This window comes from Chrysemys picta, chromosome 10, assembly GCF_011386835.1.
Source record: "Chrysemys picta bellii isolate R12L10 chromosome 10, ASM1138683v2, whole genome shotgun sequence".
NCBI lineage: Eukaryota > Metazoa > Chordata > Testudines > Emydidae > Chrysemys > Chrysemys picta.
Window position 1 is genome coordinate 27,301,611 of NC_088800.1, and position 27,571 is coordinate 27,329,181.

Genomic DNA, 27,571 nt, shown 5'->3' on the forward strand with positions numbered 1-27,571 from the left:
GTGCATCGGAACTGCTCTGCTCCAGCTTGGCTGCAGCTTCCCTCTTGAACTCTTGTTCGTTCATAGTTAGTAATACCTATACTTAAAGTAGGTCAGTTTAGTGTGCCTGGGTCGGGGCATGCCCCAAGTTTTAAGTCGTGCGACACTTGCAGGCGGCTGATGCCAGTGAGTGATCGGCACACGGACTGTTTACGCTGTCTGGAGGAAACCCACCTCAGCGATCACTGCAAGATTTGCAGATCCTTCAAGCCTCAAACCAAGAAGGAAAGGGACATTTGGCTCTGAGCCATTCTGATGGAGTTGGCATTGACCCCGACCAGTGCACCAAGCAGCCCGGGATGTTATATCTGTGCTGGTACCAGGAGTACCGCCACCATTGGCTCCCCGGTCCAGAGGCAAGCCACCACTTGGATCTCTGCCGTCACCGCCGTTGACGGTCTAGGGAATGTTCCTGATGCCGTTCGTCGCTCAGCGACTGCCCCGTGTGTAGTCCGCGCCGGTCCCTGTCAACCCCCACCAGGTTGTCTGGCTGGGTACTGACTGGCAGGGGTTCCAGGCACTGCTCCACCTCGAGGGACCGTAGACCTTGCGAGGAGAGCGTGCCCCGTCAAGAGCGGGATAGACGGTATTGGAGGTCCTCATCTCCGAGAGGCTACCGTAGCCCATTGTGGTACAGGCATTGACGCTGTTCCCGTTCTTCGTCTCACTCCAGGACACCACCACGGCACTGCTCCCACAGTCCCTGGTGTCGATTGCCAGCACCTCACTGTCGCAGATCTGCCCATTTGGAGCCGATCGCAGAGCAGCTGCTACCGGCGGTATTTCCACTCCTCTACTCCAGGATCACGGTCTCGTGGTCGGCACAGTTTCCAATGTCACCGCTCCTCCCAGTCCTGGGACAGCAGCAAGTCGTACGCCCGGCCTCCTTTCGTAGTTGTCAGTCAATGGGACAGGCTTAGTCAGGCTTAACAGCCTGCTCCACTGGTGACACAGCAGGTGCGGTGGCATCAGGCTCCTTGGCCAGCACAGTGGTACCAATGGGCCCTGTGGCCCTTGATGCAGCCCCTGGTGGTGGCTTGCTCGGTGGCCGGAGCCTCGGAGAGACCATCGGTCTCCCTATCTCAGCTTCCCAGGAAGGAGATGGTGGGGTGTTCATCACCCAGAGGGCGACCAAGTAGTGGGACCTCCAGCACCAGTGGGTACACAGAGTACTGCACCCCCATCCTCATCCTCCCCTGATGAGGCGATTATAGCCCCTCCTCCACCTATTCCGCAGAAGGACTCTAAGGCCCACCAGGGATGGTTGAAAAGGGTGGCTTCAAGACAAGGAGGTGGAGGAACCCTCGGACTCTTTCTTCAACGTCCTCTTGGGCACTGGGCAGGGTGGCCCTCCCTCTCCATGAAGGGGTGGCAAAGATTTCGAAGGCCTTGTGGCAAACCCTGGCTTCCTTGCCCCCAATCGCTAAGAGAGCGGAACGGAAGTACTTCATGCCCACCAAGGGGCATGAATACCTGTACACCCACCTTGCCCCCAACTCCCTGGTGGTCGAATTGGTCAACCACAGGGAGAGGCAGGGCCAACCAGCCCCTACTCGGAAAAATAAAGACTCAAGGAGACTGGACCTATTCGGGAGAGAAGTTTATTCTTCCTTGAGTTTCCAGTTAAGGGTGGTGAACCACCAAGTCCTCCTGGGGAGGTACAAGTTCAATTTGTGCGGCTCTGTCTAAATTCAAGGACTCTCTCCAAGAGTGTGACAAGAAGGAGTTCAAGGCTCTGGTGGAGGAGGGTACAGCATCTGCAAGGGCAACCCTTCAGGCAGCGTCAGATGCCGCAGATATGGCTGCAAGGTCTAAGGCCTCCACAGCCTCAATGAGGAGGGCATCATGGCTCGTGCTATCTGGGCTGTCCAGCGAGGCACAGAACTCCTTACAAGACCTTCCGTTCGATGGCAAGGCTCTGTTTGCGGAATAGACGGACATAAAATTGCACGGCCTGAAAAATTCCTGCACAACGCTTAAGACCCTTGGCCTCTATGTCCCGGCCAGGACCAAGTTTAAGCCGCAGCAGGCTCCGACCCAGGCCACCCACTCTAAATATGAGCCCCCTTTATAAAAAGTCAATGGACTATAAGAAACGCCCACAGAGGCAGTCCCAGTTTGCCCCCAACCTGGGGCTTCCAAGGACAAACAAGCGGGAAAACATCAGTTTTGACGGGACGCCCGGGGGCAACTTACCAGTTCACACTAGGGATCCACCTGCAATAAAGCTTCCCTTCTCCAACTGGTTGTGTGCTTTTCTCCCGGAGTGGTCGCGGCTGACCTTGCACCAATGGGTCCTCAATACCGTCTCTGGGGGCTACACCCTACAGTTTACCTCTACCCCACCCATCCATCCTCCGTCCCTGTTCCTCCTGAGGGACCCCTGTCACGAGGCCCTGCTCAAGCAGGAGGTGTGGCGGCTCCTTGGCCTAGGAGTGGTGGAAGTGGTGCCAGTGGAGTTCAGATACAAGGGGTTCTACTCTTGCTGCTTCCTTATCCCGAAGGCCAAAGGAGGGCTCTGGCCCATACTGGACCTGTGAGGCCTGAACCAGTACATGGTAAAGCTCAAGTTTCACATGGTCTCTCTGGCCTCCATCATCCCCTTCCTGGATGCTGGGGACTGGTACGTAGCCCTGAATCTGCAGGATGTGTACTTCCACATTCATATATTCGAGGGGCACAGACATTTCCTCCGTTTCACAGGAACACTACCAATTTATGGTCCTCCTGTTTGGCATGTCCACTGCTCCCTGGGTATTCATAAAGTGCATGTCTGTGATAGCAGCCTACCTCAGACTTTGTGGGGTTCAGATCTTCCCCATTTCGATGACTGGCTGGTCAAGGGCAGCTCCAGATTGCAGGTGCGGGTTCACGTATCATTTCTCCTGTCCACATGCAGCACTCTGGGCCTGTTGGTAAACGACACCAAGTCCACGTTCGTCCCGGTGCAGCACATAGAGTTTATTGGGGCAGTCCTGGACGTGACATTGGCTAGGACCTCCCTCCCGCTGGGCAGGTTCGAGACCCTAAGGGAGCTCATCAGCACAGTCACTGGGTTTCCCATGACCACAGCCAGAGCATGCCTCCAGCTCCTGGGTCACATGTCGGCATACACATGTGTGGTTCGCCACGCCAGACTCAGGATGTGTCCCCTTCAGCTCTGGTTGGCCCCAGTGTTCTCCCAGTATGGGCAAAGTCTTCACTGTGCCTGAACCGGTGATCACCTCCCTTCAATGTTGCTCCTCCCCAGGGAATATGCTCCATGGGGTCTCATTCAGGGGCAGGCCCCCATCAGTGGAGCTGGTGTCCGACACGTTGGACCTGGGGTGGGGAGCCCATGTGGGGAACGTTCAGACCCAAGGTCTGTGGTCCCTGCAGGGTATTGCCCTGCATATAAATGTCAAGGAGCTCAGGGCAGTCCGTCTGGCATGCGTGGTCTTCCGCTCGTACCTGGAGGGCAGAGTGGTCAGGGTTCTCATGGACAACACGGCCTCTATGTTCTACATCAACAGGCAAGGCAGGGCCCTCTCCTCTGCCAGGAAGCCCTCAGGCTGTGGGACTTCTGTATAGCCCACGATATTTGCCTACAAGTCCACCACTTACCCGGCACCCAGAACTCGCGGGCGGATCACCTGAGCCGAGACTTCTCCTCTCAGCACAAGTGGTCACTACACCCAGAGGTGGTGCACAGGATTTTCCAAAAGTGGGGCACTCCCCGGGGGACCTGTTCGCAACACGGCAGAACTGCCCGTGTCCCCACTTCTGCTGCGGGAGGGGTTGGGCGCGGGCGCCATCTCCAATGCTTTCCTCCTATCCTGGTTGGGCCAGCTTCTCTATGCCTTCCCCTTGATCCCACTGATCGGCAACGTCTTGGAAAAGATAGAAACTGACAGGGCCCGGGTCCCCCTGATTGCTCCAGCATGGCCCAGGCAACATTAGTATGGGACTCTCACGAGCCTGGTAGTCGCCCCGCCGTGGCCATTGCCATCCCACCCGGACCTGCTCTCCCAGGACCAGGGCCTCCACTTCCACCCAAGCCTAGCGGCACGCCACCTCACAGCATAGCTGTTCAATGGTTAGGCCTGGAGGAAAGGACGTGCTTGGAAGGGGGTCAGCGTGTCCTCCTGGAAAGCAGATGGCCCTCCATACGTTGGGCCTACCTGGCGAAGTGGTCTCAGTTTTCCCAGTGGGCAGCTGATCGGAGTGTTTCGCCCGGGGCTGCTCTGATCCAGCTCATTTTAGACTACCTCCTTCACGTTAGAGCCCAGGGCTTAGGGCCCTCATTCGTCAAGGTGCACTTGGCGGCCATATCAGCCTTCCACCCACCGGTGCAGGGCCACACGGTATTCTTCCATGCTATGTCTGGCAGATTCCTTAAGGGATTGGATTGTCTTTTCCCATATGTTCAGCCCCCAGTCCCGCAGAGGGACCTGAACTTGGTGCTGGCCCGGTTGACGGTTCCCCTGTTTGAGCCACTAGCTACATGCTCCTGGTCGCACCTCTCATGTCTGGTAGCCTTCCTGGTGGCAATCACGTCAGCTAGAAGGGTCTCGGAGCTCAGAGCCCTGACCTCTGAACCCCCGTACACGGTGTTCCATAAGGATAAGGTCCAGCTCCGACCATGTCCTTCATTCCTCCCCAAGGTGGTCTCTACTTTCCACATGGGTCAGGACATCTTCCTGCCGGTGCTCTGTCCCAAACCCCATGCATCCAACGAGGAGCGCTGTCTCCACATGCTGGATGTGAGATGTGCTCTGGCCTTTTACCTGGAATGTACGAAGCCATTCAGGAAGTCCTTGCAGCTGTTGATCGCATTGGCCGAACACAGGAGAGGATGGCCGATCTCCACTCAGCGGCTCTCCAACTGGATCACCTCGTGTATTTGTACCTGTTATGACATGGCAGGAGTCCCCCCACCGCCGATTTGTGAGGGCTCACTCGACTAGGGCACAAGCCTCGTCGGCTGCCTTTTTAGCCCATGTCCCCATTCAGGACATTTGTAGGGCTGCCACATGGTCTTCAGTTCACACGTTCATCTCACATTATGCGATCATCACCCAAACCAGGGAGGACGCTGGGTTCGGCATGGCTGTGCTCCATCCCGAGAATTTGTGAACTCCTACCCACCTCCAACAGATATAGTTTGGAATCACCTGTTGTGGAATGCACATGAGCAATCACTCGAAGAAAAGACAGTTACCTTTTCCGTAACTGGTGTTCTTTGAGATGTGTTGCTCATGTCCATTCCACATCCCGCCCTCCTTCCCCTCTGTCGGAGTTGTCCGGCAAGAAGGAACTGAGGGTGGGGGGAGCGCGCGCTGCACCCCTTATACTGCTCCATAGAGGCGCCACTCCAGGGGTCGCTAGGGGCGCTCCCCTATGGGTACTGCTAGGGGAAAAACTTCTGGCACCGGTGCACGTGGTGAGCATGACACCTATTGTGGCATGGACATGAGCAACACATCTCGAAGAACACCAGTTACAGAAAAGGTAACTGTCTGTCTTTTACTTACCCAACAATAACTGTGGTTCTTCAATATGATGTGGTCAGTGCGGAACCCACAGCCTGCCCTCCATTCTTGCTTTTTAGAGTCTGCAGATGAAATGGGCTTTGAATTGAGGGAGATTTGCGGCTCCTCCACCCTGTGTGCTCTTGCATAAGAGCACATGCAGCTCCAATGGACATAGGTATTCAAAAGATTCCGATCTCACGTGCACGAGTTGCCTGCACATCTATAGTGAGATTCACACTGACTACATCTTGAACAACAGTTACTGTAAAGTAAGTAACTGTTCTTTTTCTTGATGACTTGTCTTATTCCAGTTCTATTTACAAAGTAGGTTTTCTCTTTCCTGTGCATCAAGGAACTCTTTCCTTTGATATATGATCTGAAGTGTGTGGAGTGACTAGTTCCTCCCCACCTGTTAAAGGAATGGGAAGTGTAAGATTGTTTCTTTAAAACAGAGATGGCCAAACTTACAGACCCTCCGAGCCGCATACGACAGTCTTCAGAAGTTCGAGAGCCGGGGCATGCCAGCCAGGGCATGGGGCTTCAGCCTTGTTCCCCAAGTCCTGGCAAGCACCTCCTGTGAGGCAGAAGACCCAAGACACACCCTCCCCTCCCCACTGCTGGGCAGAAGCCCCTAGACTGGTAGGTGGGAGAATTGGGGGGGGGGAGGGAGCTCCAGGAGCTGCACTTTAACTGTGAAAGAGACACATGCGGTGAGCCACAGTTTGGCCACCCCTCCCTTTAAAAACATCGGATTCCTAGTCCTGTGTACTTTTGTCCACTCCCAGCTAAAGAAATCCAATTCTCAAGTGAGATGGCTTGGTTTTGTTATAGTCCAGGGGTCGGCAACCTTTCAGAAGTGGTGCGCCGAGTCTTCATTTATTCACTCTAATTTAAAGTTTCGCGTGCCAGTAATACATTTTAACATTTTTAGAAGGTCTCTTTCTATAAGTCTGTAATATATAACTAAACTATTGTTGTATGTAAAGTAAATAAGGTTTTTAAAATGTTTAAGAAGTTTCATTTAAAATTAAATTAAAATGCAGAGCTCCCCGGACCGGTGGCCAGGACCCGGGCAGTGTGAGTGCCACTGAAAATCCGCTCGCGTGCCGCTTTCGGCACTCGCGCCATAGGTTGCCTACCCCTGTTATAGTCTCTACCCAATACTAAAAATAATTAGTTAGTGTTTAAGTGTATTGAGTTCCCAGTGACAAAAGTGCTCTGATGTCAATCAACTATAGCCTGATAGTAAAGTGAAAGCTTTAAAAGAGAAGTGGTCCCATTTTGCTCAGCAAAGCAATCTAAAAGTTGAGGAGTAATAAGTAGTATCCTCTTGAACAAAGCATAAATATTGAATGCAAAGGAAGATTTAAGTGAAATTGATGTAACTGAACCTACTACTAGGGTTGCTTATTTTGTTTGGAAGTATTTGGCATTGGCATTGTAAGTGTCTTACATAACTTGTGAACAAGAGTTTCTGTCCCACTTTTAATACTCACTTTTAACAATAATAGAAAACTTCACTGTTCAGACACGTTGCTGAAATATTATTTTTTCTATTTTGTTTACCCGTATTCAAATCTGGACTGAGTTTCCAGTGCATATTCTATATTGTAATGGACCTACAGAACATATCCATAATTAGCATAGAGTTAATCACAATGGTAGTTATTCTTTAAATTAACTTTCAGTCTGTGTCATTGATAGCATTGAAGATAAAAGCTGTAAAGAACATTATCATTTTATTTGTCACAGTAACATCATTTTATGGCTTGGTTTATTGTATTAGAAAAATCTGAAGGCCTAATTCTGAGAATTCCTGAGGAACTGCAACTCCCTTAGACTTCAGTAAGTACGAAATATTGTAACATCAAAGGAATGAGATGAGGCTATGCCCCTCCCTCCCAAAATCCAATGAACGTTTAATATAGCCAAAGCCCTTCCACAACTGTTCCTACCTCTTCTACAGCTCGGAGCAGACAGTGCTCCCCCCCACCCACCCCCCAAAAAAAGAAATATTGTTTAAATTTCTGTTTCTCAATAGTCTCTCTCAAAATCACACCTACTTGCAGTGCAGCCAGTGGATGAGGGGAAACCCATTACGATATTTTACACATGCCTGTTGTCTTCCTACAGCAACCTATCAACTCCTCCCAATAAGTCTTTCCCCAACTGCTTGACAGCATCTTTCAGGCAGGATCCCTCACAAGCTGGGGACCCAAAATTTGGGCTCTCATGTATCGGTTATAAACTTAAACCAGGAGTTCTCAAACTTTTTTTGTAGTGGACCACATTATAGAGGTAACATCCCAATATTAAGGTTGCCTAACACTTCACAACTACAGTTGTCCACAGCAGAACTTGGTCTTACTTTTAAAAAATAAATAGAAATTGTGTGTGAGAGAAATCATATGTTGATGGAAACATTTTGTTTAAGGTTGTAGAATCAAGCACTTTAAAGTTAGAAGATACAGACGACCTTAATTTGGGTACTACCTTGATTCTACTGCAGTGTGCGCATGCAAGAGAAAGAAACAGACACAGGGATGGATTTTACTCATGTTTACCTCTGGGAGCTGGCCAGTTTGAACTTCATGGCAATACTGAACACAGCTTGTGATGAAATTACTCCACTTATAACCTTTCCACTTTTTAATTCCTGTCCTTTCTCCTTATTATCATAAAACTGGACTTTCAGGATACTGCAAGAAAGGCAAAAAACCCCACCAGACAATTTGCCCTAATAATTTATCCCCCTGCCCACCAAAACCCCTGTTCCATTCCTCTCCCAACTACACCCAGCAACCATCCAGTTTCACTCCCAGGCTCCTTCCCAACAATTACTTTCCTCTCCCTCAGCTCCTTCATTACCCCGACTCCCTCAAGCCTTTGCACTGTTTCTGAGGGGTGTGGGAAATACATTTCTGTATTGTAGTTTTATTACTCAAGTTATGTATTAATATGCCTAGTAAGGAATCTATTTCTCAAAAAACATTTCCTGCATCTCATTTGTTATCTGTATTGTTACAAACATACTTGTTGACAGATATTTTAAAATAAATTACCAAAATAATTTGAAACTGGGGTGGTGATGTTGTTTTGACAAAATATGCAGAATTTTGCAGAACATTTAATTTTTTGGTGCAGAATTCCCCCAGGAGTAATATATTTAATTGATAGCCTGCATAAGGCCCTGGCTTGAACATCAGTAAAAGCGATATGGAGCCTTAGGCTCAGTTCCTAGCTTCATGAAGTTACTTTTCATACAACTTAAGTCATGAATGGTGGGTCAGTCTCCACTGATGCCAGATTCCAAAGCAAAGAGTCCTACATGAGTAGAGTTTTTAATGTGCTTTTTGAAATAAATTAGACACTGTTAGTTTAAATTTATATAAGTGAAAACGTAATCCATTTAGATAATGAAGAAATAATTTGGTTTCAAATACTGTAGTACATTTTACATGATGTTGTTGTTTTAACAGAGGGTATCCAGTTTAACCGAAATTAGCAGAAATGAAAAATTCATGATATCATTATTATACTTAAATCAGAGTCTCAAAATTGTCATTGAAATTAATCAGTTTAGGTATAAAATACTTTTCTACCCTCAAAGCAGTAATAATTATATGGAAAAATGTAATGGGCCATTAGTTGCTTAAACTCTCAAGTCACTAAATGCCAGAGTTAAAGATTGAGATGAAACTTGGTTTTCTTGTGTGTATGTATTACCATATTGTTTCTTAAATATGATAGAATACTTTACAGCACTTTGTACAATCTTACCCACGCATATCAACTAGTACAGTTTTCTTTTACACATAAACTAATTTTGTTATCCATAATGATTCCATATACTTGAGTTAGAATTTTTGTATAACATCATGCTGATGTGTGTTCTAATAACCTTTTCTTTTCGACCAGCAGCACAGCCATGCTTAAATTCAATTCAGTGATAAAGGATTTAATGATGAAGCTAACTTTGTGGCCAACTTTTCTGGCCTATATATGCTAGCAAACTTGCATTACTTCAGTGCATGTTTTAATCTGTAATTTACATTTTGTAATTATGGTTTAATAAAAAATATTTTATGGACTCATCATGCAGATAGTGCTACTAGATATTACATCGTAGGTTGTAGAAACAAATATGATACAAGTGGAGCATATACCTATGGTTAAAGTGAGCATTGCCATTTTAAAAAGCCCTTTTCAACTGTTATAACTTTGCAAACTTTTACATTTTGGGATGAAACTTTCCAGGTTTGGTCTCCTCTAGAGGTCTGAGTAAAAATAGTTCAGTTGATTTTAAGTGGGAAGAGAGACTGTGTGGTGGGTAGGGAGGAAATGACACTCTTGCCTAGGGTTACCATATTTAAAAAATAAAAAAAGAGGACACTCCACGGGCCCTAGCCCCGCCCCTTTCCCACCCGGCCCCGCCCCTTTCTCACCCCGGCCCTGCCCCAACTCCGCCCTTTCCCCGCCCCTTCCCCAAAGTCCCCGCCCTAACTCCCCCTCCTCTCTCCCAGCCACGCGAAAAGGGCTGCCCGAGCGCTACCGGCTTTACGGTTTGCCGGGCAGCCTCCAGACCCTGCGCCCCCGGCCGGGGCTTCCCCAGCGCAGCTGGAGCCCGGGAGGGGAAGCGCCCAGCCGGGGGCGCAGGGTCTGGAGGCTGCCCGGCAAACCATGAAGCCGGTAGCACTCGGGCTTCGGGCAGCCTCTATGCCTCCGGACCCTGCGCCCCCAGCCGGGCACTTCTCCTCCCCGGCTCCAGCTGCTCTGCTCCTCCCCGGACTCGGACTTCGGCTCTGTTTAAGAGCCAAGCTGCCCGAGCCAGCGCTACCGGCTTCGGGCAGCCCCTGTTGCCTCCGGACCCTGCGCCGCCGGAGCAGAGCAGCTGGAGCCGGGGAGGAGAAGTGCCAGGCCGGCGGCACGGGGTCCGGAGGCAAGGGGGGCTGCCTGAAGCCGGTAGCGCTGGCTTGGGCAGCTTGGCTCTTAAACAGAGCCGAAGTCTGAGAGGGGAGGAGCAGAGCAGCCGCGGGAGGGGAAGTGCCCGGAAGGTATTTTTCCCGGACATGTTTGGCTTTTTGGCAATTCCCCCCGGACGGGGGTTTGATTGCCGAAAAGCCGGACATGTCCGGGAAAAAACGGACGTATGGTAACCCTACTCTTGCCAAAAATAAATAAATAAATAAATAAAAGCCTTTTTGAATGATTTCAGAATAGCAGCCGTGTTAGTCTGTATCCGCAAAAAGAAGAACAGGAGGACTTGTGGCACCTTAGAGACTAACAAATTTATTAGAGCATAAGCTTTCGTGGACTACAGCCCACTTCTTCGGATGCTTTTTGAATGATAGTTCCCTAGTATCTTAGAGGTTGGGGGTAGAAACTCAAAAATTGGCACAAATATATCATTAGGAAGTTCAATGAAAACACATTTTGAATTGACTGAGTTACGAGGAGAGAAGTTAGACTGTGTGCATATACACTGATTTTTTTAATTTCTTTGTTACTATATCTTAACACACAGACTCAAGCCCTGTCTTATCTTTTTATTGATTCATTAACTTGCTTAAAAATTAACTACTAACATTAGAAATCTATTGGTTACTCTCTTGTTTAATCATTCCAGTTTTCTGGGAATTCACTGCCATTTAGTAGATTGCTTTTCATTTGTTCAGGTCATTTCATGGCGTACCCATTTCATTGTCTTATTAACCTAATTGGCTCACTAATCATTGTCTGCCACATATTTCTCCATGATGCTCACCACATAGCCCATTCGTCATTTTCTCCATTCTTTCCTCTTCTCACTATCTTCCTTTCCCTTCATTCCTCTCCAACTGCTTTCATTAACTCCATGTTCTCTTACCCTTGACTCCATTTACTCTTCTGCTTACTCTCCCTAACCTCCAGTGTATCTAACCCTTCTTTTTCTCCATTCCCATCTTTTCTGCCTCCAGCCACCTTAACAGAAGTGGGACTGGTCTTCTGATTCCTTCCCTCCACCATCTCCATCCTGAATCCCCATTTTAATCAATTTTCCATCCATTCCAGTCCTCTGAAATCGTTCTTAAAGTTTTTAGTGATGTCTTGATAGCCATTTCTCATGGCCTCCTTGAGCCCTTTGCAACTATTGACACTGCAGTAATACTCTCCTCAAAATCCTGGTCTCACTTGATGGACGATACTGCCCTCTCCTTTTTCTCCTCTTGCTTCTCAGGTCATACCTTCATCTGTTTTGGTGAATGATCCTGCAAAACTGTGTGAAGGTCTCACAAGGCATTGATCTTGGGTGCCTCCTCTTATTACTTTATATTAGGGCTGTCAATTAATCGCAGTTAACTCACGCGATTAACTCAAAAAGATTAATCGCGATTAAAAAAATTAATCTCACTTATAGCACTAGAATACCAATTTAAATTTATTACATATTTTTGGATGTTTTTCTACCTTTTCAATAGTTATTTCAATTACAACACAAAATACAAAGTGCACAGTGCTCACTTTATATTATTTTTGATTACAAATATATGCACTGTAAAAATGATAAAAGAAATAATATTTTTCAATTCACTTCATACAAGTACTGAAGTGCAATCTCTTTATCGTGAAAATGTAACTGACAAATACGGATTTTTTTTTTTTGGTTGCATAACTGCACTCTAAAACAAAACAGAGCTGATGCTTGTTTAAAAAAAAATGCGTTAAATTTGTGACTGTACTACTTGGGGGGAGAATTGTATGTCTCCTGCTCTGTTTTACCTGCATTCTATATATATTTCATGTTATAGCCGTCTCAGATGATGACCCAGCACATGTTCGTTTTAAGAACACTTTCACAGCAGATTTGACAAAATGCAAAGAAGGTGAGATTTCTAAAAACAGCTACAGCACTTGACCCAAGGTTTAAGACTCTGAAGGGCCGTCCAAAATCTGAGAGGGACGAGGTATGGAGCATGCTTTCATAAGTCTTAAGAGCAACACTCTGAAGTGGAAACTGCAGAACCCAAACCAGAGGAGGAGGGGAAAAAAAGCAGTCCTCACTGCTTTGGATCGTTATTCAGCAGAACCCATCATCAGCATGGAAGCATGTCCTCTGGAATGGTGGTTGAAGCATAAAGGGACATAAATATCTTGCAACGCCAGCTACAACAGTGCCATGTGAACATCTGTTCTCACTTTCAGGTGACATTGTAAACAAGAAGCAGGCATATTATCTCCTGCAAATTGTAATCAACCTTTGTTTGAGTGATTGGCTGAAGTAGGATTGAGTGGACTTGTAGCCTCTAAAGTTCCATTGTTTTATTTTTGAATACAGTTTTTTGTACATAATTCAACATTTGTAAGTTCAACTTTCATGATAGAAATTGCACTACAGTACTTGTATGAGGTGAATTGAAAAATACAATTTTTTAGGTTTTTTTACAGTGCAAATATTTGTAATAAAAATATGAAGTGAGCACTGTACACTTTGTATTGTGTTGTAATTGAAATTAATATATTTGAAGATGTAGTAAACACACAAAATATTTAAAATAAATGATATTCTATTGTTTAACGGCGTGATTAATCATGATTAATTTTTTTAATCGCACGATTAATTGCGAGTAATTTTTTTAATCGCTTGACAGCCCTACTTTATATCCTTTCCCTAGGAGATATTCACTTAGATAGCTTCAGCTATTATTCTTCCTTATGAGCACTCATCAAAGCTTAGTGAAAAATCTCTGTGTGCTTTGTATGTGGGGTTTTTTGTTTTTGTTTTTTCCCATGGTGAAAGGCTCACAGCTCAGTTCAAAGCCAGATTCCTCTAGAACTAGGTAGGACATGTCACCTTAATAAGAGTTATCTCCATGCCATGTTTCCTACAGCTGAAACAACTAGCATTTGAAAGGTATGTTTGGAATGTTGCAGGAATTTACTACGTTAATATGAAGTGGTTTTTTTCATTTGTTTAGTGCCTAGGGTGAACCTTCTACAGAAGTGATGGTTATCTTAATATATTATTCATCTATTTTAACAACTAAAGCCTCATTCCAAGTTGTTTTTATTCAACTAAATTTGGGGGACAACAAACTAAAACCTCATTCTGAGTTAGTGAACAAATAGAATTCTGTAAGGCTGACTTACTGTTTAATTCTCTAATCTTGTCTCTTGTTGATATCAAGCACTTTCAACTGCTGTTTTTGCCGTTTAGATTAGTGGTCAATTTTCACTTCTCAACATTACTTTAATAATTACAGTTTATCAAAACTATTTGAGATTTTAAAAGACCTCAGTCCCTAGAAAAATCATGGAGCAGGTCCTCAAGGAATCAATTCTGATGCACTTAAAGGAGAGGAAAGTGATCAGGAACAGTCAGCATGGATTCACCAAGGGCAAGTTATGCCTGACTAACCTAATTGCCTTCTATGATGAGATAACTGGCTTTGTGGATGAGGGGAAAGCAGTGGACGTGTTATTCCTTGACTTTAGCAAAGCAAAGCTTTTGATATGGTCTCCCACAGTATTTTTGCCGGCAAGTTAAAGAAGTGTGGGCTGGATGAATGGACTATAAGGTGGATAGAAAGCTGGGTAGATCGTCGGGATCAACGGGTAGTGATCAATGGCTCCATGTCTAGTTGGCAGCTGGTATCAAGCAGAGTGCCCCAAGGGTTGGTCCTGGGGCCGGTTTGGTTCAATACCTTCATTAATGATCTGGAGGATGGCGTGGACTGCACCCTCAGCAAGTTTGCAGATGACACTAGACTGGGAGGAGTCGATACGCTGGAGGGTAGAGAGAGGATACAGAGGGACCTAGACAAAAATTAGAGGATTGGGCCAAAAGAAATCTGATGAGGTTCAACAAGGACAAGTGCAGAGTCCTGCACTTAGGATGGAAGAATCCCATGCACTGCTACAGGCTAGGGACCGAGTGGCTAGGCAGCAGTTCTGCAGAAAAGGACCTAAGGGTTACAGTGGACGAGAAGCTGGATATGAATCGACAGTGTGCTCTTGTTGCCAAGAAGGCTAATGGCATTTTGGGCTGTATAAATAGGGGCATTGCCAGCAGATCAAGGGACGTGATCATTCCCCTCTATTCGGCATTGGTGAGGCCTCATCTGGAGTACTGTGTCCAGTTTTGGGCCCCACACTACAAGAAGGATGTGGAAAAATTGGAACGAGCCCAATGGAGGGCAACAAAAATGATTAGAGGGCCGGAGCACCTGACTTATGAGGAGAGGCTGAGGGAACTGGGATTGTTTAGTCTGCAGAAGAGAAGAATGAGGGGGGATTTGATAGCTGCTTTCAACTACCTGAAAGGGGGTTCCAAAGTGGATGGATCTAGACTGTTCTCAGTGGTAGCAATGACAGAACAAGGAGTAATGGTCTCAAGTTGCAGTGGGGGAGGTTTAGGTTGGATATTAGGAAAAACTTTTTCACTAGGAGGGTGGTGAAGCACTGGAATGGGTTACTTAGGGAGGTGGTGGAATCTCCTTTCTTAAAGGTTTTTAAGGTCAGGCTTGATGAAGCCCTGGCTGGAATGATTTAGTTGGGGATTGGTCCTGCTTTGAGCAGGGGGTGGGACTAGATGACCTCCTGAGGTCCCTTCCAACCCTAATAGTCTATGATTCCATGATTCCAAGTCATTCCTTATAGTTCTGGTTCATTTTATCTTTCTGGCCCTTGTCTCCATTCATTGTTTGAAAGCAGTGGTGTTGCCCTCACATCGGGGTTAGGACTCAGAAGAACATCCCCAGAAGTATGGGACTTTGTCCATGGAAAAAGACGACATTCCTGCAACCACCTTTTTCCCAAATATCTGGCTTGGGGCTGTTGGGTGTGGAGAGAGAAAAGAGGAATTACTCAAAGCACCCTTTTTTTTGAACTTTGGAGGCAGGAGTGACATGCAGCATGAAGTCAGACAGAACTGAGTGAGGGAACTGCAAATGGCAATCTGCAGAGCTGCTCTGGAAGATTGGGGAAAGTTACTGTCATATTGCGGCTATTAACACGGTTTAATAACTTTTATTAAAATGCAGGGGGTCAGACCAGATGATCATAATGGTCCCTTCTGACCTTAAAGTCTATGAGTCTATGAGTTTATCACCGTCAGCAGCATCTCTCTGCATGTCCCACTCATCCATTCGAGTTCCATAATACAGCTCCTTTGTTTGTGTAACATGGAACCAGAGTCTTCAGCCATTGCGGATGTGGGCATTATAACAAACTTATGCCTCAAATGCTATTCCAGACTCTTCTGTGCATTGCTACTTTCCCTTCCTTCAAATCAATAAATTGAAGTCAGGGATGGAAAGTAGGAAAACTGATCTTATTTAAAAATATATAAACTGTTTACTTTAAGTCTTCAGGGCAGGAGCTGTCTTTGTTATATTGTTTGTACAGTGCCTTTCATATGGGACTGGGACCTCTGACGTACTACCTCAATATATATAAATAGGTTTTAATGAACTTAAATTGTGCTGTTTAGTACATGTAGATTATTTGTTACACAAAATTGTAAGTGAATTTATATTTTCTTTTATTTGAAGATGCATCTTAAGTTGTGATACTTGTGTAACTAATGAGAAAATGTATTGAATCCATTGTTTACCTAATGTGCCTTTTTGCAAGTTTTATATAAAACACTGAATTGGATGAAATGATTATCTTACAAGAGTAGCTACTAAGTGTAGAAAATTCTCTAGTGCCGTCCATTCGGTTAATCTATATTTTTCTTTCTGTTGTCAGAATATGAGTGATGCAATGGCTATCCTACATAAGCTACAGACAGGTCTGGATGTGAACGTGAAGTTCACTGGTGTACGAGTTTTTGAATACACACCTGAATGCATAGTGTTTGACCTTCTTGATATCCCTTTGTACCATGGATGGTTAGTGGATCCTCAGGTAAGCAAAATAGCTTATATGATGAGTTATCTATTTCCTGTCTGAACTATTTTACATTTTACTGGGGGAATGTTTGAAGAGCATCAAAGATGTGTATGGCACATCAGAATTTTCAGATTCTTGTTTAATTTTAACCTAAGGTTTATAGTCTCTTTTGTTGTGTAGACAGGCGTCACAGTGAGCTGATCATGTTTTCTTTTGAGTCTGCACCCAGAAAGATTAAAATTTCACCTTGAAGAGTGGTGTGAATCATACTGGTCATTTTAAGGCACTATAACTTTGCAATGATTGAATGTTAGAAAGTTCCAGATTTTAGACAAGTCTATTTTAAGTCCAAAATAGTGCAAAATAGGGTATTGAGTTTTATTTTCCCCTTTCCAGGGGTGGTATTCATTTCTTACCTTGATTGCTCATATAAGAATTTGGACACTAAGAAGTTAGTGAACATGATGTGACTTCCCTCCTTCCTGAAATTCCTACTTGCTTTTAGCAGCTTCTGTTTCAAGAACTGAGAGCATTAAAACCAAGTAAGAATAAGTGATATAATTTTGTTTAAGATGGGCTGGCTGAGGCGCCATCCAATTAAGAAAGGAAGGTGATACTCTTTGGCTGGGGAGTTATATGGCTAGAGTAGCCTGTCTATATGATTGATGTGTTCCTAATGATTTGTGACTCTGTCTTGTAATCATCTAGGCTTTTTTCTAGGTGTTTTTTTTTTTTTAATTTCACCTGGCAATTTTCATGGCGAGAAAATGTTTTCATCTCATTTTAGCACTATAGACGGCAACCCATCTCTCTCTGATGTGCACCCTTCATCTATAGTCCAGACCTTTTGTGAACTCTATGGGTGACAGCATTGGAGAACAAGAGAAACAATAGTTGTTGTAGAATGTTGTAGTTTTGGCCAAGGGAGAAGCACATATTGGTGTTCGGAAACTTTTCTGGTTTCCTATTTGCTTCCAGGTGCAAACCAAGCCTTTCATACTGATATTAATATTTATTATTAGGTTAGTCCCTTGTGGCACCAGCTATGACTGAAGCCCCACTGATTTAGAAACACATGAAGAAGTGATCCATGGTCTGAAGAACTTAGATTTTAAGTGGTATTTACCAAGTTTTTTCCCAGCTACTTGGGCATCTGACTCTGTGATCTTCCAATATGGCTTAAATCAGCTGACATGCTAATAGTTAATAGAGCTGAGTATTTTGAGATTTGTTGGAGGGGATGTCTTAATGGAGTAACCTTAATTCTGGAAATTATTTCCTGTGCTGATCTAACAGAGCCAGAATTTCCTTAGCTTTTTACATTATTTCTTTAATGTAAAAAGCTAACTGTTCCCTCAGGTATTTCTCTAAGGGAATGAGGATGGAAAATATTTTTGTAACAGTTAACATCTACATTTTCAGTTTAGTTGGCGTTACTTAACTGATTTTGTATAGATCAAGATTTATATGAGCACCCAGAGACAACTGTGGCAGACATGTTTTTTTTTTTTTTTTTTTTAAATCGTGAAAACTTTGTAATAGCCTTTCTAAAAATAGGAATGCATTATTTTTTGTATGCTAAATGTTTGAGTATTTTTTTTTTTAAAAAGGAGGAATACTAGATGAAGCCATCTAATTTTTTTAACTTTTCTTTGGGATCCTCTAGAACATGCATGTAAGTGATTTGCAGCACATTATAATGTATTCTAAAAATCAGCAAAGAAATGTGGCTTAAGTAGGCATGTATTGATTGATTCTGCAGAATGTGTGTCATGTGGGTCACATAAAAATCAAAGTCTTCACATTTAAAAGATAAAGTTTGTAACCCTCATAGTTGCAGAGCGTCTTCGAGATGTGTACCAAATACAACTAATGCAGTGTCATCTGCCTGAGTCTGCAGGCTGCCTGCAACAATGGCTCTGGAAAGTATGAAGGCATGATACAGAAAAAAGGAAATAAGGAAGGAAGAGAGGGGAAAAATTATGTATTTATATATATTATATATATATCTTTTTTTTTAAAAAAAGCAGCATATTCTGCACTAAGTGAAGCTGAATGTGCCAATAACACATAACTGAAAAAATAATAAATAACTGAAAGTTGAGGTATTGCTTAAGACTGGTTCTACCCCTGATCTTTATGCAGATCTCCCCCGGATATAATTGAATATTCTGCTGTGTATTGAGGGCAGTGTGTAGTATTAAACTTAAACCCTAGCTCCATAATTAAAATGGAATTTTGCACTCTCCTCAAAATGTGTGCAACATCCTTGGATTAAGGCTTCTTGAACTAGGACTATGTATTGACCTTAGTGTGGTATAGCTAAAAGACTAAAACCTCTTGTGGGCAATTTATTTTTGATGTATTTTATCTTGTGAACAATTCCAGTAGGCACACAGGAACAAACAATGGATTTTCTGTTCTTCATAAAGATAAATGAATTACCCGGTATTTGTTTTTTCAGATTGCTGACATTGTGAAGGCAGTTGGTAATTGTAGTTACAATCAATTGGTGGAGAAGATAATCTGTTGTAAACAGTCGGACAACAGTGAGCTGGTTAGTGAAGGTGGGTGAATGCTGCCATGGTAATTTTTTTTTCTTCTTTCATTACTGGAACTAATGAAGTGCAGTATCAGTTTATACATTTTTAAAAATTATTTAATGTTTTTAATTATACATTTTGTATATTGGCTTACTGTATATGTAGTCTGTCACGTGGTGGTGACATCCATGTGATAAACTGCATTAATCATGCACATTAAATCTCCTCAACTTCATCTTTGCCCATTAAACTATCTGCACTGGGATTGCCCTCTGGGGGTGGAATTTACAAAGCTTTACAAACCTCTGAGCTCTGCTATTTTTACATTTTAAAAAGCTGGAGAAATCTCTCTTCTTACAGAATTTCATTAGTCTGAGGTCTCATGGGCAACATTCAGTCATGGGTCAGTGACAGATTTCAGATCTGCTATGTCTCCACATATCATGTCTAGACATGGGAACTTTATCATTTGGAAAGAGGAAAATCACTATTAGAAAGATATAGTACTTCTACACATGGTAGGTCTCAAGATTTCAGATTGGAAACATAAAGAAAATCTATTATACATTATTGTTGAGATTTGCAATGTATCAGCTGTTCTCTTTCTGTGGTTTGTGCATTTGGACTCCGTAATAAGGGAGCTTTCCTTTACTGGTGAAGGGATATGAAAAATAGTGCCAGTAAAAAGGCACATGTGAGTGAGAATGTATTTCACAAAAAAATACAATATATTAAAATCCATTTTTGTTCTAAAGTTTGATCCATAGACTATAGTTGAATCAGGCAGGAATGAATTTTTGGAAGCCTTATTAGTGGCTCATTATGTTAGTTGCAATGTGAGAGGCAGAGTGCCTAATCGGTACTGGGTGTCATCAGTGATAGTTCTACAGAAAACACAGGAGCTTAGAATTTTGCATTCAACTTTTCAGTTACAGCAATGTTTAAATCCATTGTGCTTTGAAAATAAGTATGTATCACCACATACTCAGTTTTCTATACAACTGCAAGTATATATAAGGAGTTTGAAGAGCTAAAGATTATTCTTGGAATTTCAGGACTGGTGCCAAACTTTATTCTTATTCCTCTACAGATAGCCTTACTTTAATACTTTTGGATCTACTTCTATTTAAACTTCAATCAAAATTTCATGGGTAGACTCATTTTTAATTTAGTAGTCTTTACAATACTATTTCTAAATATGCCACTGAAGCCATTGTGAAAATGTGTGTCTGTATCAGAAGGGGTGTAGAACAAGTCTGACCAGTGTTTAGTTCCACAAGGTGCTGTGACTTTTGCAAACACTCTAGCCTCTTCAGTTCCATCATGTTTTCTACTTGAGGCAATGTGTTAGAGGATAGGTGTGACACTCTGTACCTTAAAGTAACACCCAGGGACCCCCAATATTCATCACTATCATATGATTATGATGTGTTTTGTACAAAGTATGCCTTGTGAGGTATCATTTAACAAGTCTTGATCTGTTGAACATTTAATATCCTGTTGGATTGTATGTACTATCATTGTTTGTGAAGTTAAGTATTGCTATATGTGTTACTGAAATATGTTGTGAGGTTGGGAATGCCCACAGCCAGCCTTTCAGTTACAACAAAGGAGGCCCCACACAGCATTAATGGGCCAAGAAAATAATCCACTATACCAGAGGCTCCTTAGAGCAGTGGAGATTGCTTGCCCAATTCCCGCGTCACAGCAAGGATCTTTCTAGCAGCTAGAAGAAAGTATAAAAAGAGAGTCAGTGACATCACTTGGCCTCTCTCTCGCACCCCCCATCTCAACACCTGGAAGCACATCTGGAAGACACAGATTTTGAACTGGCGAAGTGTGGTCTCAGGCTGGAAGGTAGTCCAGTCTGTGAGCATTGAGAAATTGTAACCTGCTTGTATCATCTGTTAGGGTGAGACACTGCTTGATTCAAATCTTGTTTAGTCTGTTAGAAATGCAGTTTAAATTCTAACTATTTTATTTCTTAAGTAACCAATTTTGATCTCTGTGCCTTCTGCTTAAAATCACTTAATCTATCTTTCTGTAGTTAATAAATCTGTTTTTTTTTTAATTTTACCTAAAAGTGTGTTTTGGTGGAAGTGCTTAGGAAATCCCAGCTTCGATTACAGAGGCTGGTGCATATCCACTTTCCTATGAAGAAATGGTGAACTAAATATGAACTTGCACTGGTCAGGCATCTGACCAGTGCAAGATGGTACAGTTCTGGGGTCTAAGGCTGGGGAGCTGAGGGGAATTGGCTGGAGCCTCTCTATTGATGGTTCATGAGTGGCTGGGAGATCATTCATGTAACTCAGTTGAGTGTGTCCCTGCCTATGGATGCCTGTGTAAGTGCAGTACCTGTTAGAGCAGTGGTTCTCAAACTTTTTTTCCCCCCGTGGACCATTTGAAAATTGCTGAGGGTCTCAGCAGACCACTTAATAATCTTTCCAAATATTGTTTGTACTGTTAGCTAACTATTGTAAAGCACTTTAGATAAAAGCACTACATTAAAAAAAGTAATAATAAACATTTTTTGTTCTACAAATAAAAGCACACAACTCATATTTTAATATCAGTAGTCTTACCTTTCTAATGAGATAGATATGCCCTCTCTCCCCTGCCGCGACAGCCCCCGAGGTGGGGCTGGGAAGCGGAGGGGGAGGTCTCCCTCTCTCCTTTGCTGCAGCAGCCCCCAAACTGGGGTTGGGAAGGAGGAGGGTCTCTCCCCCACCACAGCAGCCACAGAGCTGAGCCTGGAAAGGAGGACCGTCTCTCCCCAGCAGCTGCAGCCCTGGAGCTGGGGAAAGTCGCCTCTGTCTGGCCACCGCAGCTCTGCACATTCCAAATTCCCCCACCCCCTCTTCTCACCCCACTGCTGCCTCCCACCTACCCCTTATTCCCCCGAAGGCCACCACCTCACCTTACATGTGCGTCTTCTCCAGGGTCCAGGCACCTAATTAGTGGAGCCACATCTGCGTGGCTCCACTAATTAGGTGGGTAGTCCTTCATTCTCTCATGTGCGGCCACCCAGGTGTGCACCTTTGAGGGAACTGTCTGGGGACCACCTGAATGGAGCTCACGGACCAGTGGTGGTCCGCGGACTACAGTTTGAGAACCTCTGTGTTAGAGGCTTGTAGCTTGACATCAGCCTCACAATGTGAGAGGCAATCCAAGCTGGTAGGTTTGGAGGTCTCAGCAGTCCCACAGTCCAGGTTTCACCTGGGGACTCTCTCAAATCCTATTCCAGTTCCCTATTGTGACAAACTTAGGTTTTATTCCTGGTATTATTCCTAAATAATAGTACTTGGGAAAAAATATCCTATAGGTCAACTAGGTAAACACTTAACTTCAGATTTTTAAAGGTATTTAGGCATTGCTGCCCTCAGTGTTGATTTAGGAGCCTAAATTTCCTACTGAAAAGTGATTTAGGCAGTGCACTCAGCAATGCCTAATTAAGGGCCCAAATAATGGCCTTGATCCACTTAAAACTTTAAAGTTGCAAACTAATATGTGCATTTGCTCTAAACTGATGACTATATAAGCCAGTTTGTTTTAACAAGTATAAAATTCTTATCTAAATATAATAAAGGGGCTACCCTTTAGCTCCCATTACATTGTGGGAGGAAATACCCCGTGCTATCCACTTCTACCTGGAATTCTTTCAGCTAGTTACCATCTTCCGTGCATAGGCAGACACCATCCGGAACCACAACATGAATGCTTAAATTCAAAATTTAGAATAAATATGGCATGGCTTATGAGTGTATAAGAAATATTGTTGGGACAGTGGTAATTTTCCTTATTATTAAATACAACCATTTTAGGTTTTCTACAGAGTCATGAAATTTTGAAACTAATTTTTGTGCATATTTAGAAGTGGCTGCCAAATAACCAGGAGTGGCGCCAGGGTTTTTGGCTCCCTAGGCGGGGGTCCTTCCGCGCTCCCCGTCATCGTTGGTAATTCTGCGGCGGGCGCGGGGGGAGTCCTTCCGCGCCCCTGGTCTTCGGGGCACTTCGGCGGCGGGTCCCAGAGCGAGTGAAGGACCTGCCGCAGAATTGCCGCCGAAGACCCGGAGTGTGGAAGGACCCCCCACCGCCAAATTGCCGCCAAGGGCGGCAAAATGCACCCCCCCAATCCTGGTGCCCTAGGCAACCGCCTAGGTCGCCTAAATGGAAGCGCCGGCCCTGCAAATAACAGATTGTGGAGCTTTATAATAGTCCTGTACCATGATGATGTTAAGAGAATTACAGAATTATTTACAAGAATAAAGGTAATAGTGGAATACAAAGAAGATTTACAGTGCTGATATATAGTTTTGATATGTACTGGTCAATCTAAAAAAGGCAATGTCAGCTGTACAAAATTGGCAAGTCTTCAAAGCTCAGCTGTTTTGGAGCTAGATGTTTGAAAAATGAACTTTTTTTTTCATTCTTACCTAACCAAAAAACGAGTGAAGATTTTGGCTGGCATTTTCAGAAAAGTTCATTTTTGGACAGGGACCAGGTATGGAAAAACATCCAAAAAGGTGAATTTTTTTTTGGGCGGCGGGGGGGGGGGGGGAAATCCTGTGATGATGTAAAACTGTTACATTTAACTTTTTTGAAAACCTGAAGTATTTGTTTGCTTCTAAGGAGCCTGAACTATAGTAAGTGCAGGAATGTTAAATGGAATAATCCTATATGAAGGCTCTAGTATGATTGAATTTTCAGTATACTCATAAGGGAACACATCACTTCTCCCTTTTTTACAATCTGTATTGAACAGCTTTATAGCCCAGACTGTTGGAAATAGAAAGTTGAAAATAGGTGGGTAACTGGCTCAGGTAGTGAAATGCCTCTGACAGTGTTGGTAAAAATTATTTTTGATTGGCCACATTTCATAGAATCATAGAATATCAGGGTTGGAAGGGACCTCAGGAGGTCATCTTGTCCAACCCCCTGCTCAAAGCAGGACCAATCCCCAGACAGATTTTTGCCCCAGATCCCTAAATGGCCCCCTCAAGGATTGAACTCTCAACCCTGGGTTTAGCAGGCCAATACTCAAACCACTGAGCTATCCCCCTTTGAAAATTGCTTTAAGTACATGTAAAGTACATTTTTAAATCTGATTTGAAGGGTGAGAGGGGCACAAAAAACTGGTTGCATACTTTTTTGTGCATCTTCCTAGTGCATAAAGAAACACACAAACTTTTCAGGCTCTGCATGTTTTTTTATTTAATTCATATCTTACTAATATCAGAAATGCCAAGTCCTGTTTTCCTTTTTTAGTTTGAGGCCTTCCTTACAGGACATGGAGATGTGAACTGGGATCCTGGGAAGGTTAGATGCTTGAACTGTTGAGAGAGTTTTTATTCACACTATTTAAAATTGTCCGCTTTATTACCATCTATTTAGATCAAATGCCTACCTAACTAAAGAAAAGCTCTTTCCCCCTCTCACATTTCTTTTTCTTGGTATCTGTAATGTCATAATATTTATTACTAGTTCTCCAGCAATCCATAATCCAGAGATTCCTCCAGGAAAAACAATGACTAGACCTGAATTACTACTGAAGTGTTGTGGGAGATGGCCAATCTGTGTCTGTTGCTTGGGGGAGTCCCATGTCTCCAAGAAGTACAACTTCTGTCTGGCCCTCAAGTCCAGGGCAAGAAAAAATAGAGAGATTAAACTCAGACTGCTAATGATGGAACGTTCCCTTCAGCCAGCTTCTGAGTCAGGTCAGTAAATCAACCTATACATCTGTCTCCAGACAGATCCAGCACCCCTCAGGCTTCCCTTGAGAAAGTCCTTTTGAAGCCTTCAGGGAAGGTTTCTGAAAAGAGGAGCATGGACTCTTACTTTAAGGAGCCAGCTCTGAAAAGGTCTAGTTCCTTGGTGAGATCTATGTCTCCAAAGCCTTGACATCTCTACTTGTTACCTTCTGAGTTGAAGGATTCCTCCTCTAGTACCGATGGGGCCATAAAATCCCAGAGCACAAAGGAAAGACATGGTTCTGATAGGGCCTTGGTAACCTCTACCAGCAAGGAGGGAAAGCTTAGAGAGTTGGGATTGGCACTGTTGAGTTCATCCCAACCGTCGGTATCCATGCCTGTAGCACCCTCAAGCAACAGATACCATCGGTGTCTACTTTGGTATGTCCACTGTTGGCTTTGGCGACCATGGTCTCCGCTACCGCAGGGTACTGTTCCCCCTACTCTGTACCATAGGAATTCAGCTATACTAGGGACCTCTCAATGATGGACGAACCAGAGTCTCCATTCTTGATGGGTACGGAGTATCTCTTAGTACTGAAACCTGATCTCTGGACTACTGTCCTCCAGTACTGTAAGATTCTCCACTGTTTCCTGCAGGTACTCCCCCTTTGGATCAGGTAGAGGAGGATGAAGGAGACTTCCAGTCAGTATCCTCTATTTCTGTTCATGAATCTCCACACATCCATTCAGGATCCCATTCTCTGAAAGTCAGAGGGAAGATAAGGCTCATTTATCAAGGGTGGTGAAACCATGCATTCCACTCCCACTTCTGTATGGGCTCCCCAATGGCCATTCTGAGGCCCTGAGCTGCTTCTCAACAACAAAGTACCAGTGGTCTGGCAAAATCTCAGCGAGGGTAAAGTTGTACAGCACTCTCCTCCCCAACCAGCTCCCACCCAGGAGGGTACATTGGAGGAGCAGGAAGCTAGGGCGAATAAGGAGACAATTCTTGCATCTGGACGAGGCAGTTATGCCTCCACTACCACCCAGGGCCAATGATTTTCAGCAATTTAAAGACTTCATAAAGAGGGTAGCTGACACTCTTCATATTCCTCTTGAGGAGGTCAAGGATTCATAGCACAAAGTGTTGAATATCTTGTAGTCAGCAACACTCCTCAAATGTGTGTTAGCAATCAATGAGGTGCTCCTAGATCTCACTAAGATGATTCGGCGGACACTTGCTACTATTCTACCCATGTGTAAATGGGTGGATAAGAAGTGTTTGTTTCCCCTAGGGATTCTTTTTGTTCTCCCCTCCCCCACCTAACTCCCTAGTGGTGGATGCGGTAAACAAGGGAGGGAAGCAGGACTTCTCTCCCCCCCCCCCCCACCATATGAGACAGACCAGAAAAGGCTGGATCCCCTTGGGTGAAAGATCTATTAATCAGCAACCCTTCAGTTCAGGATCGCGAATTATCAGGCAGTGATGGTCAAATATAATTTTACAAATTATAACGAATTCATGGCTTTTGTTGAACGTCTGCCAAAAAAACATAGTGTGCAATTCCAGTCCATCGCAGAGAGACAGTTGGTGGCCGGAACTGCTGTGGACACTGCTGCCAGGTCCTTCTCCATGGCAGTGGTTATGAGAGGGTATTATGGCTCCATCTTTCACGATTTTGAGAGAAGTACAGAACAGCGTGGAAGACCTCCCCTTTGACAGTCATAAACTGTTCTTGGAGGCCATGGATGAGTCCTAAAGGACTCCAGGGCTCCTTTGTGATCTCAGGGCATATATACATTTACATACAAGAAAAGATTGAGTAGGTCACAGACTACCCAGAGATCACATCCTATTCCGTTTTCCAGATTCCATAGAGCCACTGAACCACCCACAAAGACAAATTTCAGAGAAAGAGGGTTGCACAACCACCTTCCATGAGCACCCAGCCATCTTTAAAGCAACAGTTTTGAGTTGGTTGAGGGTTCAAATCCACCTGTGCCTCCTGTATTTACAGCTGTGCCTATTAGCCTACCTCCCTCCTTTGGAGACCAGCTTGCCTACCTCCACCATGGTTGGAGGCAGATCACTACAGACTATGACCTCTATGATCACTGCATGATAGAGGTCATAACATCAGGTTAAACCATCCGTTTTACGTTACTCCTTCCTTGTCCCTGTCCCTCTTCAGGGCCCCTCTTGTTAGCTTTTATTGAGACAAGAAGTGAACTCTCTCCTTTGATTAGGAGCAGTAGAGCCAGTTCCTTCCCCTCACAAAGGGCAAGAGATTTTACTCAAAGTATTTCCTTCTGCCAAGGGACGATGGAGGATGGAGACTGAACTTACATCTAAGACTTCTAAACAAGGTAGTAAAGTCTCAAAAATTCAGGATGTTGACTCTGGCAGCTATAATTGCCTCACTAGAGAAAGGGGATTGATTTTCAGCTCTTGATATACAAGATGCCTATTTCCATATAACAATCCCATCCCATAGGAAATACCTATGCTTCACTATAGGCCAGGATAATTTCTAATAATGTGTGCTTCCTTTCAGCCTTTCCTTAGCCTGAAGGGTGTTCTCAAAAGTCCTGACAGTAGTAGCTGCTTAACACCAACAAGAAGTGATCCTAGACTTCCTGTACCTCGATGACTAGCTACTCAAGGGCCGTTCCTACGAAGCACTTCTGTCTTCCACCCAGATGGCCCATGATCTGTTCCAGGAGTTGGGTCTGTAGCTGAATGTAAAAAAGTCCACATTAATCCCTGTACACATGATACAGTTTATAGGGGCATATTTGGACTCATTGAAACCAGAGCCTATGTTCCCTTAGACACTTTGTAATCTTGTCAGGTCTGGTACGGGCAATTCAGGGGAGACCTCAAAACACAATAAGCTCCTGGGACAGATGG

At 44.2% G+C, this 27,571-nt stretch overlaps 1 protein-coding gene across 13 annotated transcripts in view; it reads left to right on the plus strand.

Annotated features, from left to right (window-relative positions):
* MINDY2 (MINDY lysine 48 deubiquitinase 2) overlaps positions 1-27,571 on the plus strand; it is a 107,359-nt gene that overhangs the window by 34,740 nt on the left and 45,048 nt on the right. For all 13 annotated transcript variants that reach the window (XR_010590729.1, XR_010590730.1, XR_010590727.1 and 10 more), the window contains 2 exons: positions 16,281-16,439; positions 18,889-18,991. Coding sequence is in view for 7 of the 13 variants with exons in the window: in XM_065558272.1 (XP_065414344.1) it covers positions 16,281-16,439; positions 18,889-18,991 (262 nt within the window). In the remaining 6 variants the exon portion in view is untranslated. The remainder of the gene's footprint in view (positions 1-16,280; positions 16,440-18,888; positions 18,992-27,571) is intronic.